This window comes from Micropterus salmoides, unplaced genomic scaffold (genome assembly GCF_014851395.1).
Source record: "Micropterus salmoides isolate LMB-PRFRI ecotype aquatic unplaced genomic scaffold, ASM1485139v1 Ms_hic_scaffold_23, whole genome shotgun sequence".
NCBI lineage: Eukaryota > Metazoa > Chordata > Actinopteri > Centrarchiformes > Centrarchidae > Micropterus > Micropterus salmoides.
The window spans coordinates 1,008,993-1,022,458 of NW_024041484.1; the positions used below are offsets into that span (position 1 = coordinate 1,008,993).

Genomic DNA, 13,466 nt, shown 5'->3' on the forward strand with positions numbered 1-13,466 from the left:
AGTTTGCCAGAGGATAAAATGAACAGAAGGTTGTTCAAGGTTAAATATTGATTGGGAGTAATTTTCTAACCTGACATTTAGAGACCAATCAAATACGCCTATGCCAAATATATTGAATGCTTTTTCCTCCACCTTTCTCTCAGTGGGTTTACAACCTACCTACCTTTTTGTCCTTATACTAGAATGATAATTAGTTCAGCCAGACCTTTCTCCAGTGCTGGCACAGAGCTAAAACCAAGTGTGGAGATGGCCTGGCTATGCAATACTACTTGGTCTGGCACATACTGAAGAAGAGTAAGTAAGTACTAAGTAAAGTTTATTTAATATAGCACCTTTCTGTCATACTTTTGGTAAGTTTCTGATATTTTGTCCATTCCTGTTTTACTCTTTGCCTCTGTGTTCTTGTTTAGGTTTGGTTAGTTGATAATTGGTTTCTTGTTCTCTGTTGAATCTGGTTTCATATTTTCTTGTGTAAGTAGTAGTGTGTGGTGTTCTTGTTTAGCTTTGTTTTCCGGATTTCCGGATTGTTCTTTTGTTCTTGGATTACTCTGCATTAGTTGGACTTTACCCCTGTGTCTGGATTACCTTGCCTTTCATTTGGACATTTCTGTAAGTAACTGTTTCTGTTAAATAAACCGCCTCACTCAGCTACAATCCTTTAGGACATTTCTTTCATCCGGACTCATGCAGAGACTCATGGTTTATTGGAGAGAGAACCTCCAGGAAGTCCCTGCTCCAGTTGGTGAGTGAAATTCCTGTATTTTATTTATGTGTTGTTAACAATATTTAACGGGTATCGCTGTTGGCATATAGCTTGATTTTGCTACGTATTGTTATGGAGTCAGTTAGATACTAGTCAGATACTATTTTAAGTGGCTGCACCTGAACCGGAGGGACACGAAGGGTTTAAAGGCAGAGAGCCGAGGGGGGAGCGGCTGCAGAGTTCTGCCTGCTCGACGAGGAGAGCCGTGCACCTCCAAGTGTACTGTTCAAAAATGATATACTATTCTTTGTGGGGTTCATCAGTGGGGATGATTGACTCAAAGTACATATTGAAGGACGTTTAGAGTCATCAATAAGTTATTACACCTAGATGTAGCATTCCTTGAGATTCAGCAAACAATCTGAGGTGATGTCTGAGTTTGATCAGTGACGTTTCTGATAAGGAGCTTAAGAGGTGGATGCCACGTTTTTGTCAGCATATAATGAGCGTCATGCCTGTAGACAGGTAGCTGCTAGGGCAATGGTTTAGTTAAAGTGAGAAATTAGGTGTGTGAGAGCCGCCTCTGAGTTTGTTTGGATTAGAATTTGCAGATGCAGATGTGATTTGTTGTGTCCAGCTCTACAGGAGAGAACAGCTCCAGCTTCCAGATCTTTCTTTTTACTCACACCTGAACACTACTGATGTGAAATTATGACACTGGGTTCTTATCAACAGATTTTATCATTATAATAACTCTTACAACACATTATTTCAATTTATACAAAACTACCTTTATATTTGTGACCTTTTAATATTGATGTTTTCATGAATGCAAGACAAGAGTTTAATTTGTTAAACTATTGCTTACGTATTAGGAATACTTTGTTATAAAATCGATCAGACTAATTATACTTAAAATAAATTTACATTCTTCATTCATCATCAGTTTCCTATGTTAATGGTAAATAGTATTATCTAAACTCAACAATATATTATAGTTAACAGCAGTAAATGAAAATATTAAAATGGAAAGTAAAAAATGAAAGGTTGATGTTATATACTGTTTTATTTTGACATTTCTTTAAGAGACAAATGTGACATTGACTGAGAAGTTACTCTGTAGTGAAAAACTAAGAATTATCTGCACACTGAATAGTTTTGAAGCCCTGCAGGTGGTGTAATTTACTGCGACCTCTTAGAAAGTTTTGTGTGGCTTACATTGTATAGATGCACCTACTTACTACAAGTGCATTCGATCAGCTCTGAGACCTCAGTTTGCAAGGTCACATTAAATACCACCTAGTGGGATTCATAATTACTCTGTGCAGATCATTCTTTGTTTCAGCACTTACCCACAGGATGGTTTGGATGTGCCCACATTATTCTGTTTAAACTAGACTTATATCAGAGCAGCAAACAAGGCACTCTTCACAAACTTCAGGCTACTGGGTGTATGGCTCCTTATTTATAAGTATAATGTAGAAAGTAAAAATACTCCTGCACACACAGAAATACACTGCATAATTACTTTTCAACATTTCATGTGAAACACGTTGGGAGTATTTTCACTTTTCAACTTAGACTTTAGCAAGAGTTTTAATGCTTTAATGTTTCATGTTTTAACTGTGGTATACAATTAGCTTTTCAGTACGTAGTAAAGACAGGGAGCGCTAATATACATAGAATGTATTACAAGTGAACCATTAAACCATATCTTTTTTAAATGTATCTGTGATACAAACATGGACAATATTTAAAACTCAAAGAAAACAGAAGGAGAGAACGCCTGTCCACATCAGTCCACGCTAACAGCACAATAAGGCTTCCCAGGTCCCTTTAGCTCTCTGTTCTGGCATCAGGTGGGACATCTGATCCACAGTGTGACTCTGGGAGGAAAATGTGTATTAAATGCTTCTGGTGATAAAAAATATAAAGTAAACGATACAGATGAGTCTTTATAAAATAGAATATTTTGGAGAAGTTCGTTTTCTAACGTAATTTAATTCAAAAAGTGAATCTTTGATATATATATTATATATTTTACACAAAATTAAGTATTTCAACCCCTTTTAGTTTTCATCTTGATGATTACGGTTTACAGCTCATAGAAATCAAAACTCCAGTGTCTCAAAATGTATAAAAATTTTAGAATAAATACATTAAGAGCTCTCTAATCAGCTAATTAACTCAAAACACCTGCAAAGGTTTCTGAACCTGTAATCTCTGTCTGGTTCTGGTGCTCACAATGAACTTTTCCACAGTATTAAAAATTTTTGAGATGCTCCTCTGTGTTTTAATGTTGACAGCACTATTATGTCACATAAGTGGGAGTAAATGGAACAAGGGAGACCATCTTTAAACGTTATGTAAAAGGGTTAAAAACGGTTAAAAACAAAAAAAAGGTATGGCTGACAGGCAGAGTGTGACACTCTCGTTCGCTCAACCTCGTGCGGGATACATGGGGGGCTGCCGGGCATTGGGTGTCGCCGTGCTTACGCAGTGTGTGGGTTGGGCTCATCATTTGTGCATCGATGTTGATGACTGCGGGGGCGTTTTGGTGATTTGGTTGTTCACTCGGTGGGGTGCTGCGCGGGGGGGAGCACTGGTCTATGTTGTGTGCGCGCCGCGGCCGGTCCGGGCGCTGCTCTTCCGCGGGTTCCGCCTTTTGCATTTTGTCAGCATTGCGTTGTCGATTGGCATTTGGATGGTCGTTTTTTTGGTTTCTGTTGGTTGGGTCGGGGTCTTCCACGTTCGCGTCGCGGTGCATTTCTCTCACCCCTGTTGGCTACTGGGGTTCTTGCCTGCCTGTTGCAGGGGTCGGTGCCGCACGGTTGTGGCATCCCACTCTTACTAACAACTACATTATCTAACAGGCTTATGCGCACACACATGTACGCACACACACACACACACACACAAACAAATTTAGGTTGCCCCTGGTAGAATTATTCCTGATGCTTTTCTTTCTTTCTTTCTTACTTATTAAATTAATTGTTATTATTCCAGCTCTCGTGGCTGTGCTGTGTTGCTTATTTATTGTGCTTGACTGTTTCTTGTTTTCATTTCTCTCTTAGTTGTCTTCCTAAGTCAGCTGTTTATTGCTGCTGTTCGGCTGCAATAAACTGCAATTGGTGTTTCCCTCTATTTCCTGTTGTCCCCACCCCCTAACCCCGTTCTCTTGCAGGTGTTGTCTGTGCTGTCCGTTTGTGCGATGTTTGTGCCCCCCCATCCCCATGTCTGGAGTGACAAATCATTACATAATTAAATAAATAATAATACAGACAAAGGAGTATATTAATACTCTCTTGTTAAAGTAAAATCTGTCTGGCACAATATGGTATCTAGCTCATCATACTCTATACCAGGCTGCTGGGCAGGACACGGCTCTTCAGAAACCAACGGGTTACGTCACGGACACTGCATCCATTTTTATATACAGTCTATGATTCTGACATCATCAACTCAAAATTCTCTACAGTCAACCATCTCCTTCAACCCCCTGTTAACCGGCCAGCAGACATCTCCACCGGACAAAGCAATCAGTTCCTTTCATTTTTTAACTCTAAAATCCTTATCAGGATCAGGATGCTCTCACAGAAGCCTCTCTAATCATTACAGTAAATTGTTAAAGAAAACACTCAATAAAGACAGACAGAGATGTGACCCAAGATCATTTTATCATAGTTTGTAATAATACAGCGCATTGAGGATCCAGACGTTTCATAGAGGAGACGGCATATGTCTGTATTTTAACAGACTCATGTCTGCAGTGGAGTTCAGACACTTCACATAAACCACAGAGTTGCAGAGCAACATAAGGCTTCATGATCAGAGAAAATTTTTATATCATGTCAACATTTAAGTCCATACTCACACACTCACAATCTCACTCGTCCACTTGAGCTCTTTCTCTCTGTCTCTGCTGGAAGTCTGCATAACAGGGTCAATCTGCTTTTAGACCGGACCAGTCAGAGCAGAGCTGGATATCACTGTCTGATTTATTTTTTATTAATTTATTATGATTTTTATAAAGTGCCATTCATGCGCCATTTAAATACCAGCAATGTGCCAAGGTACAAGCACACCTGGCATGTAAAGAGAATACATGCCAGGTGTGACAGGATGGCTGGAGAGGGATCAAGGAGACACCAGAGATCATCATGTCTCAGCAGATTAATGACACCAGGTTCCTTTCATCGGCCATTGCTAGTCCTTTCCCACAACTGACTTTAGCATATTCAAGCACCACTCCAAGCTGATTTTCCTTTCCGACTCGACTGATTCTGACAAAGGCCATGTTGGACTGAATTCTGAATAGTCAGACCAAGCCGCAGGTTAGGTATTGATTTCCTTCAGGTTGATCTAAAAGAAGAGTCTGAAGGTCAACATGGCTGTGAAGCCATCTGCAGATGGGGCAGGAGGGGGAGGGGGGGGAGGGGGGGGAGGGGGGGCATTGACTATGACAACATGTTAAGACAACGCTGCTACCGTTTCTTCTTGATCTCTCCGCTGTCGTCCTTTATTGCCCCAACTTCTCTTCAGATTGGCTATTAAAGAGACTGATGGTTGGATAGAGACACAGGAGACAAAGTTTGAAATAAACAAGCTCTGGTCAGTAGGCATACAAAGACTTGCAGAGGTTGTCTTGCTCACACACATGTACACACACACATAAGGCAGTCCTCCAAGGTGATACTGACAGGCTGTTTAGCATGCAGCAGAATGTTCTCCACCTGCCGTCATCTGATGGGTCTGGTCCATAAATTCAATTCCATTTTCCACACTTTTCAAGGCTCTCTAACCACAAATAATTACACACCCACACACACATGTACGTCCGCATACACACACACATAGACAGAGGCTCAGACAAGAAGAGACAGAAGGTAGAAGGAAAAAAGTAGCGAGGGATCAGGAAGCAGAAACAGAAAATTAGTCACTTGTCAGGTGGTGCATGGGCGTTCTGCTCTCCTGAGTCTTGTCTGATGGAAAAAGGATCTGGACTTCAGGAATGAAGCAGTGCTTTCAGCTGTTCTACACCTCCTCACACACATAGAGAGCCAAGTAGAACGTGATTATTCAGAAAACCTCTACCTCAGTGGCCTGATGGTCCGGTGTTGTGCAGAATTCTTCATGCCTGCCGAGAACTGCATGCACCTTGCGGGTGATAACGGTCATTTATGCTGAGAAAAGAGGTGGAAATTATGCATCCACCTCTTCAGGTCCTTTTCAGACAATTTGCTCTGCTCATTGATCAAATGCCAAATATATTTATTAAATGTTAAGCAATGGTACTTCTAAGTGTATTAAAATATTAAATACTCTGAACGTTCATAAAATATATACTTCGAATCATTTATCACCATTGATGAACCCCACAAAGAATATTATAGCTTTTAAAAGCAGCATTTGGAGGTGAATGCAATTCTCGGCAGGCAGGCTATTTGGCAAAAAATATTTGGCAAACTATGTGGGTAATCAACATTGTAAGCAAATGACAATGAAAATATGAAATATCATAGAAATGTCAAAATACACTGGAGGGGGGCTTTAAATAACTACTAACTGCGGCTAACTATCTAATCTAATAAGCTAAGTCAGCTGTACAATTAGTGGTCATAGCTGACTCAACTGGGCACCGAGCCATCTCAGCTCTTGAATGAAACAATGAAGATACCTGAAGTGCTTGGAATACTTTCAGGTATCTTCAATCAAGTCCAGTTGCCCTTTATTTAACCCTCCTTGATTAAAACACCAAGATTTCTTACTTGGGCCTTCGCCTTTATAGTTCTGGAATCAAACAAAGCAACAGCTTTCAGTCTTTTCTCCTTGCTGTCAAACACAGTTATTTCTCTCTTGTCTTTAATACATTGAATCTAAGTAAATCAGGGTCATCTGTATAGCTAGGATAAGAAATATTATTATCTTGCATGATTTAGCCTACAGGAAGCATATGCAGGTTGAAAAGTAGAGGCCCGGAACACACCCTGGGGTAAGACAGGACCATAAGTCATAATTAGCTTTAAAAAGCTATTTTATACTGTATTTCTACCTGCACACTGCCAATGTTGAACAGCAAAGACAAGAACAGGATGGAAGGAGCGAGGACACAATGACAGACATGGTTACACAGAGAGGTGATATGGGAATACTTGATACTCAGCAGACATAAGGGGGGAGAAATAATGAGAAGAGAAAAAGAAGGCGGGGAGGAAGGACAGAGCGAGGGATATGAGAATCCGCTTTAAATTTCCCAGGTGGCCGAGGGCGAGGAGATCTATTTTTTACTGCTGAGAGGACCGCCAGACCTCGATACTGTCTGCCAGCACCCTTAATACTAACTCAATATTATCTCATTACTGACTCCTATTTAACTCAGTGTTAACTAATTTTACCTGTCCATTCATACCCTGTTGGTTTGTACAGACAGTCAGAGGCAAAAGTGAAGTTGACCTACTGGAACAAAGAAACCAGACTTAACGTCTACAGCCAGGCTAGCAGGTATGTGAGGCTGTATTTAGGCACGATGGTGCTTTGAGTGAAATGCTAATGTTCCCATATTAACCATTTTAATTTAGCATGTTCACATGCTAACATATGCTAATTAGCAGTAGGGCTGCAACTAATGACTTTTGATAGTGGAATAATCTTTCAGTTATTGAATCGAAGAAACAACTATTGGGATTATGAATCGCAAAATTACTATACTATAATGGGAGACTAATGTGTGATTGTGACACTGAATCTGTGTAAACGTAACAGTCCAAATATCTGTGTTATCCAGACTTGTGGGACGTGTCTCTGTGGGATGATATGATTGACCCTAAAGCTGGATAAATAATAGGCTCACGGAGCTCTCCTCACTCATTCGAGCATACATGTATACATGTATGTGTGTTGCTGTGAGTCCTTCTGCAGAAGACTTGAATAAAATTCACAGAAAGACCAGTGTTTGCCTGAGCTGTATATTTGAAAACTGGAATTGCCATCACATAGCCAGGGGCGCCGAATAGGGGGGAAAAATTAGGACAATTCCAAGGGCCCTTGACTGACAGGGGCCCCAAAAAACAGGTAAAAACTAATATCAAATTATATTTATATAAACCATCATCATTGAGTATTTTAAATACAATAATACAATTAATGATCTCTTTGTTTTTGGCAATAGAAGTTAAATATCCCCATTGACCAAAAAGTAAACATCTATATTGACCAACCACCCCCCTGTATCTGCATGAAATCCTGCCTTAGCGCACTGATCAGTGACGGTGTTTAATTGCAGTCAGTAGATGCGCCAGAAATACAGTGATCACAATATTGCATAGTAAACCAAAATCTGGTTTTCAAAAAAGGAAAGAGAAAAAAGAGAGAGAGGAAAGACAAAGGAAAGGATGTCACTCTGTAACCCAGTTTTTCACCACGAAAGGTGGGTATACATTCTCCATCTTCTCAGGTAGGCCAACGATTTACATATTTTGCCGCTTGGAGCAAGCCTCAAAGTGGATTACTTTCAGGAGAAGCGCTTTGTTCTCCAACGTAATTTTCGTGCATGCCTGTTCAATGAGCGAAAGGCGGCGGTCATAGTCGGAGCTAGCATTCTGAACCTCTTTTATATGGTTCCCCAGACTCACTAAAGATGCCTTGGTAGATGCGAGAGATGCCTCCAAATCATTAAATTGGTCAGTCTTCGTCTTACTTAAACACCATACAGCAGAGAGGATATTCGTCTCTGTCCCTGTGTCAGGCTTGTTGACACTACCCAACACCGACACTGGGCCACAGAGCCAGGTCAGCTAGCTCCGGTAGCGCTTAGTCATCTGCATGGGTTTTATCCTGCTTCTTCCCCTTTTCGGCTTTCGGTTTTGTCATCTTGAGGTTATCAGGCAAAGTGAACCATGAAAGAAAACTGGAGAATCAAGTAAAATATAATATGAAAGACCGAGTTATTTCAAGTATGGAGAGGAGATCCCGAAAAACACGTCTACTCCATGAATTGAATTGAAATATCTTTAATGTCCCCGAGGGGCAATTTAGTTCACAACATGTAGCCAACATATACACAGTCGTACACATAAGAACACATAAGAACATAAAAACATAAGATAATAAATAGATAAAAACAACAAATACACATATCCCTATAGTTTGTTGAGAAACCCAACAGCTAATGGTACAAATGATCTCAGATATCTGTTGGACCTGGCATGTTTTCGGTAAGTATACCTCCTTCCTGATGGTAGTAGGCAAAACTCAGAGTGTAGTGGGTGAGTGATGTTAGCCAAGATGGCCATTGCCCTTTGTGTGGCTCTGGCCTCAAACATATGCTCAATACTGTTGAGATCGGTGCCAATTATTTTTCGACATATGCTTACAGTTTTTCCCAATCTGTTTTTGTTAATTACACTCAAATTGCCAAACCAGCAGATCATAGCATAAGTTAAGATTGACTCAACAAAGGATGCATAAAAGACTTTCAGAAGTGATCTATCTACGTTAAACATATTCAAATTTCTTTAAAAAAAAAGAGTCTCTGATTGGCTTTTTTACATATATAATCTGTATTGGTGTTGGGCTATCACTTTCCCTCAAAAGTACCTGTTTGCGAGTACAGAAAGTATGAAATTGTGTAGTGTTCTCTAAACGTGTGCACTCGGCAGCAACACATTCTGCAGCTGTAAACATCTCTGCATCGTTTATTTTATTGTAAAGTCAGGGCAAATCTGGAATGTGAACAGGATCGTTGTGTATAATAATAATTTTCTACTCTCAACATTAAAAATATATTGAGCAAGAGAAAATGTATTGAAAATATCACAGCACATAAAGGATCCACAAAGTTATTAAAATTCGCCTTGAACGTGGAAAATAAATCTGTAATGTAAATGCTCTGTATTAAGCGCTTTTACACTATATCTGCATTCACCAGTCATACACATTCTAAATGCTCAAACGGAAACTAACATTCACACACATTCATACACTGGCGGAACAGCCACCAGAGGCAATTTGGGGTTCAGTATCTTGCCCAAGGACACTTCGACACTTGCAACTTGCACTGCAACCAGGGGGTGCCAGGTTCCAGGGATTGAACCGCTGACCTTCCGATTAACGTACTGAAGAACTAACTGGTTTGGTCATTTACAATAATTTCAGAAATGATCAGTCCAATCACTCTCCAAATCCACCTTGTCTGTCATTGTAAAAAGTACAAATTAACTACTCTAATACTAATACTAATATTTACAGTTCGAAAAATAATAAAATGAAATACCAGTCCGTATTATTAATTAAATTATTTTCTCAGTAGTTTTATACCTACTTTTGTGTGCTTTTTCATCTTTCATCATCTAACACTAACACTACTAGGCATGCCCTGATAAAAAGATGCTGTAGTATATTTATGGCTTAGTATTAAATGCACTTTTTTCCACTTTAGAACACATTTTTAACATTATTGAAAGATTATAAATTCAGTTTGTGTGTGTATGTATGTGTGTGTGTTTGTCACTGACCTAGTAAGCAGGTGAGGGGAGAAGGAGGCAGGGTTGTCCTGTTCAGAGAAGAGAGGCATGGATCCTCCCATCAGCCACAGTCTGACTGACATGATGATCACCACCTGGAGAAAAGGGGAAATACACAGTGCAGTCAGTGCAGTTACAATTCACCAACAATTTCTTGTTATGGCAGCCAAATTACCTCCAATAGACCATTTACAATACACACTTAAAAATGGAAGCCAATACTGAAATCTAATATAGGATGAGAACAGGGCAGGGCAGCAGGACGACACTCAAATGTAGTAATTAGCAATGCATGCAGGACCACCACTATGATACTTTTCAACATAAAATAAAATACTCACATATCCAGAGATGAGACAGGCTCGTTTGATGAATGGGCTGCAGATATGGAAGAGGTCCCTGCGTCTGGAGCCAGACAGGTGACTGAAGGACAGTTAGACATACAGAAGGTCAGTCTGACTTTTATCTGCAGGCTTAAGTCAGCAGTGAGCACTTTCAAAAATAATTGTATTTAACTTTTATTTTAACCATGGTTAAAATAAAAGTTAAATACAATTATTTTTGCTGTTTAAATTAAGGTTACATTAAAAAAAATAAAAAAATAAAGTCAGCAGTGCAATACAATCAAAATTTAAACCTTCATGTTCTCACAGGCGATATGACAGAATTGAGACCAATGAAAAAAAATTCAAAGTATGAGGAGGATTTTGTTGTCAGAATTTGTTGATATTTTTGCAACAGTGTTTTTTGGTGCTCTTAAAATAGTCAGCTCCTTCACTGTGAACAGAGTAAAAATGACAACCTTTTTTTATTCCAGTATATATCAGGGCCCTTACAGCGTGTTCCATGTTCTTACATTCAGGACTAGTTCAGATTTTAAGGAATTTTAAAATAATTTTAAGTACATGGTAAATCCCTTAGAGCTTATGTTTCCGAAAACCACCTGTAACTTCATGTAAACAGGAACAGCAATTTAATAAAAACGTAAAATGTGACATGTTATTTACTTAAGACTAACCACCTTTTTTTTTAGAAAAAGCTGAAATAATGTTGACATGAGCTGTTACTTGATCTCCTTAGATGGCCAGTAAATGAGCTTAAATCCAATAAAGATTTAATAAACAACAAGCAGCACTAATAAAATAATAAAGCATCAACAATCACTTGAAAATCGATATTGCAGTATAGAATAATATGCAGTGAGGGGGAAGAGAGTTCTAACGTTTGGATGCAGCGTAGGAGAAGGCACCCATTCTGCTGAGGGTGATGGCTAGTGGCAGCAGACCTGCTGTGGAAGAGCGAGGTGGAGTCGAAGTCTGAAGGAGGTCTGTGTGGTAAGCAAGGGATGGATTGTGGAGGGCTCTGAATATTAATAATACGATTTTAAAGTGACTCCACTGGGAGATACAGGGAGCTAGTGCAATTGAATCAGCTGGGGAGTTGAAGTCGATAAGTTTATTGGGGATGCCTGACAGGATTGCATTACAGTAGTCAATGCATGATGTGAGAAAAGCACTGACTGTGACTTCTATAAAGTGTTAGGTTAAAGCAGGGCGTGGTCTGGAGATGTTTCGCAGATGGAAAAAGGCAGACGGGGATACTATGTTTATTTGTCTGAAGAAAGAGAGGGTACTGTCCAGGTTGATATGGCAACCGGCAGTGCTTGTAGAAGCAGCAGCCTGTAGCTCCTTTAATCTTCGCTACACTTTTGTTTTTTATCTGTTTTTTTCCGGTTTTATTGCCAAAAAATGTGTTACCTCAGGGTTTTTGGATTAAAGAGCAGCAGACCACGATCCACCTGGCCCAAACAACCAGACCAGGCGCCACGGCAGGTGTGGTGTGATCGCTCAGAGGAGAGGAAAGAGAGCCAGGAGAGGGGCCATGCTGGCCTAACTTGGATTTGATTCTGCTCCTAAAGAGCTGGTTTGGACTAAATGGGACTCGTGTTAACCAAACAACAGAATTCAGAGACTGTTGTGCCCACATTGTTGTAGAGATCTGCCCCATCAACATCCCGGATCAAGCACTCTGCAGGTGGTTCATGTTCCGAGCTGTCAGCGCAAGACTCTGGCAAGATGAGAGGAAGTGGAGTCTGTCTTTTACATCGATGATGCTTGGTGCTCAACCGCAGTCAAGTTGGACTGTTTCCCAAGTGTCAGACTCTTTATTCATAGTTTTCACGTGACGTCACACTCCAATGAAAATGCTCCCTTGGAGGGTAAAAAGACGTTAATTTCCGTTGCCTGCCAACCAATAGGCCTATGCAAGTTTTAAACTGTTACTTTGAGTTTGTTACTTTTACGTTGCCAGAATGCTGGATGATTGTTGTGCTTTCGGATTTACTAATCAAGGAGACAAGCCTGGGCTGTGTTAGGTGAGGGATTCCCCAGAAGTAAAAGCAAAAACATTGCTGCAGTCCGAGCAGCGGCAGGGAGCTGGCAGTTTTTAACGGTAGAAATGCGGCAGCGGATGCTGTAACATTATACGGATCAGATATGCCTGATTCTGTTTATAAATAATAAACAGAAGTGGCTCTAACACTGAACCTTGTGGTACTCTGTGGTGAACTCTGGATGTTTCTGACCAGTAATTTTGAATTTGAACAAAATCTGAAGTCTGATCTGCAAGGAAGGAGACAAACCATTGATACACGGTGCTAGGCCTGTCACAATAACTAGTCCATCAGACATGGTCGCAGCGGGCCCCAGAAGCGGCTCTGCACTCCACGGAGAATACGCAGCAAGTCTACTTTTGACTACACGCACCACGGAGCAGATCGAGAGTCTGGTCAATTTTCAAAATAAAACACCCCATGCTACTTCCAGAGTTTCAACAACTCTGCCTATGACTGCTATTCCTGTAAAAACCTTCATGCAGACTTTGTGCGGACTGATTCCAGCTCCCAGTGAGTGAACACGGCAGCCAGACCCAGGACCAAGCACAATTTCCGAGACCGACGGAGTCTGACCACTGGGAATACAGTACGAAGGGCGTTTTCTTGCCGGTTTGGCTTTTGTGACCCCAGGGCTGAGTCAATTAACGTAATGAGGCTGTGTTTGGTTCTGTTCATGTCGTGTTTACTTGGAGGCTGCTGAGCGCCCTCCTGGTGTCCCTCTGCCCCTGGCCTGAAAACCTCCAGTGCTTAAGTATAGGTGTAAACCTAAACACACACTCCGGTGCTCTGAGTTCACAAACGGGCAGAGTAAGCTCATTTGAGCTAATTAGGTAATGGCAGCTAGTTA

General features: G+C 40.5%; 1 protein-coding gene across 1 annotated transcript in view; it reads right to left on the bottom strand.

Annotated features, from left to right (window-relative positions):
• The window catches only part of tmtc1 (transmembrane O-mannosyltransferase targeting cadherins 1), a 206,268-nt gene that overhangs the window by 106,643 nt on the left and 86,159 nt on the right, over nucleotides 1-13,466 (bottom strand). The window contains exons 5-6 of the mRNA XM_038738692.1: nucleotides 10,566-10,647; nucleotides 10,216-10,319 (exon numbers count right to left, since the gene is read on the bottom strand). Coding sequence (XP_038594620.1) covers nucleotides 10,216-10,319; nucleotides 10,566-10,647 — 186 coding nt within the window. The remainder of the gene's footprint in view (nucleotides 1-10,215; nucleotides 10,320-10,565; nucleotides 10,648-13,466) is intronic.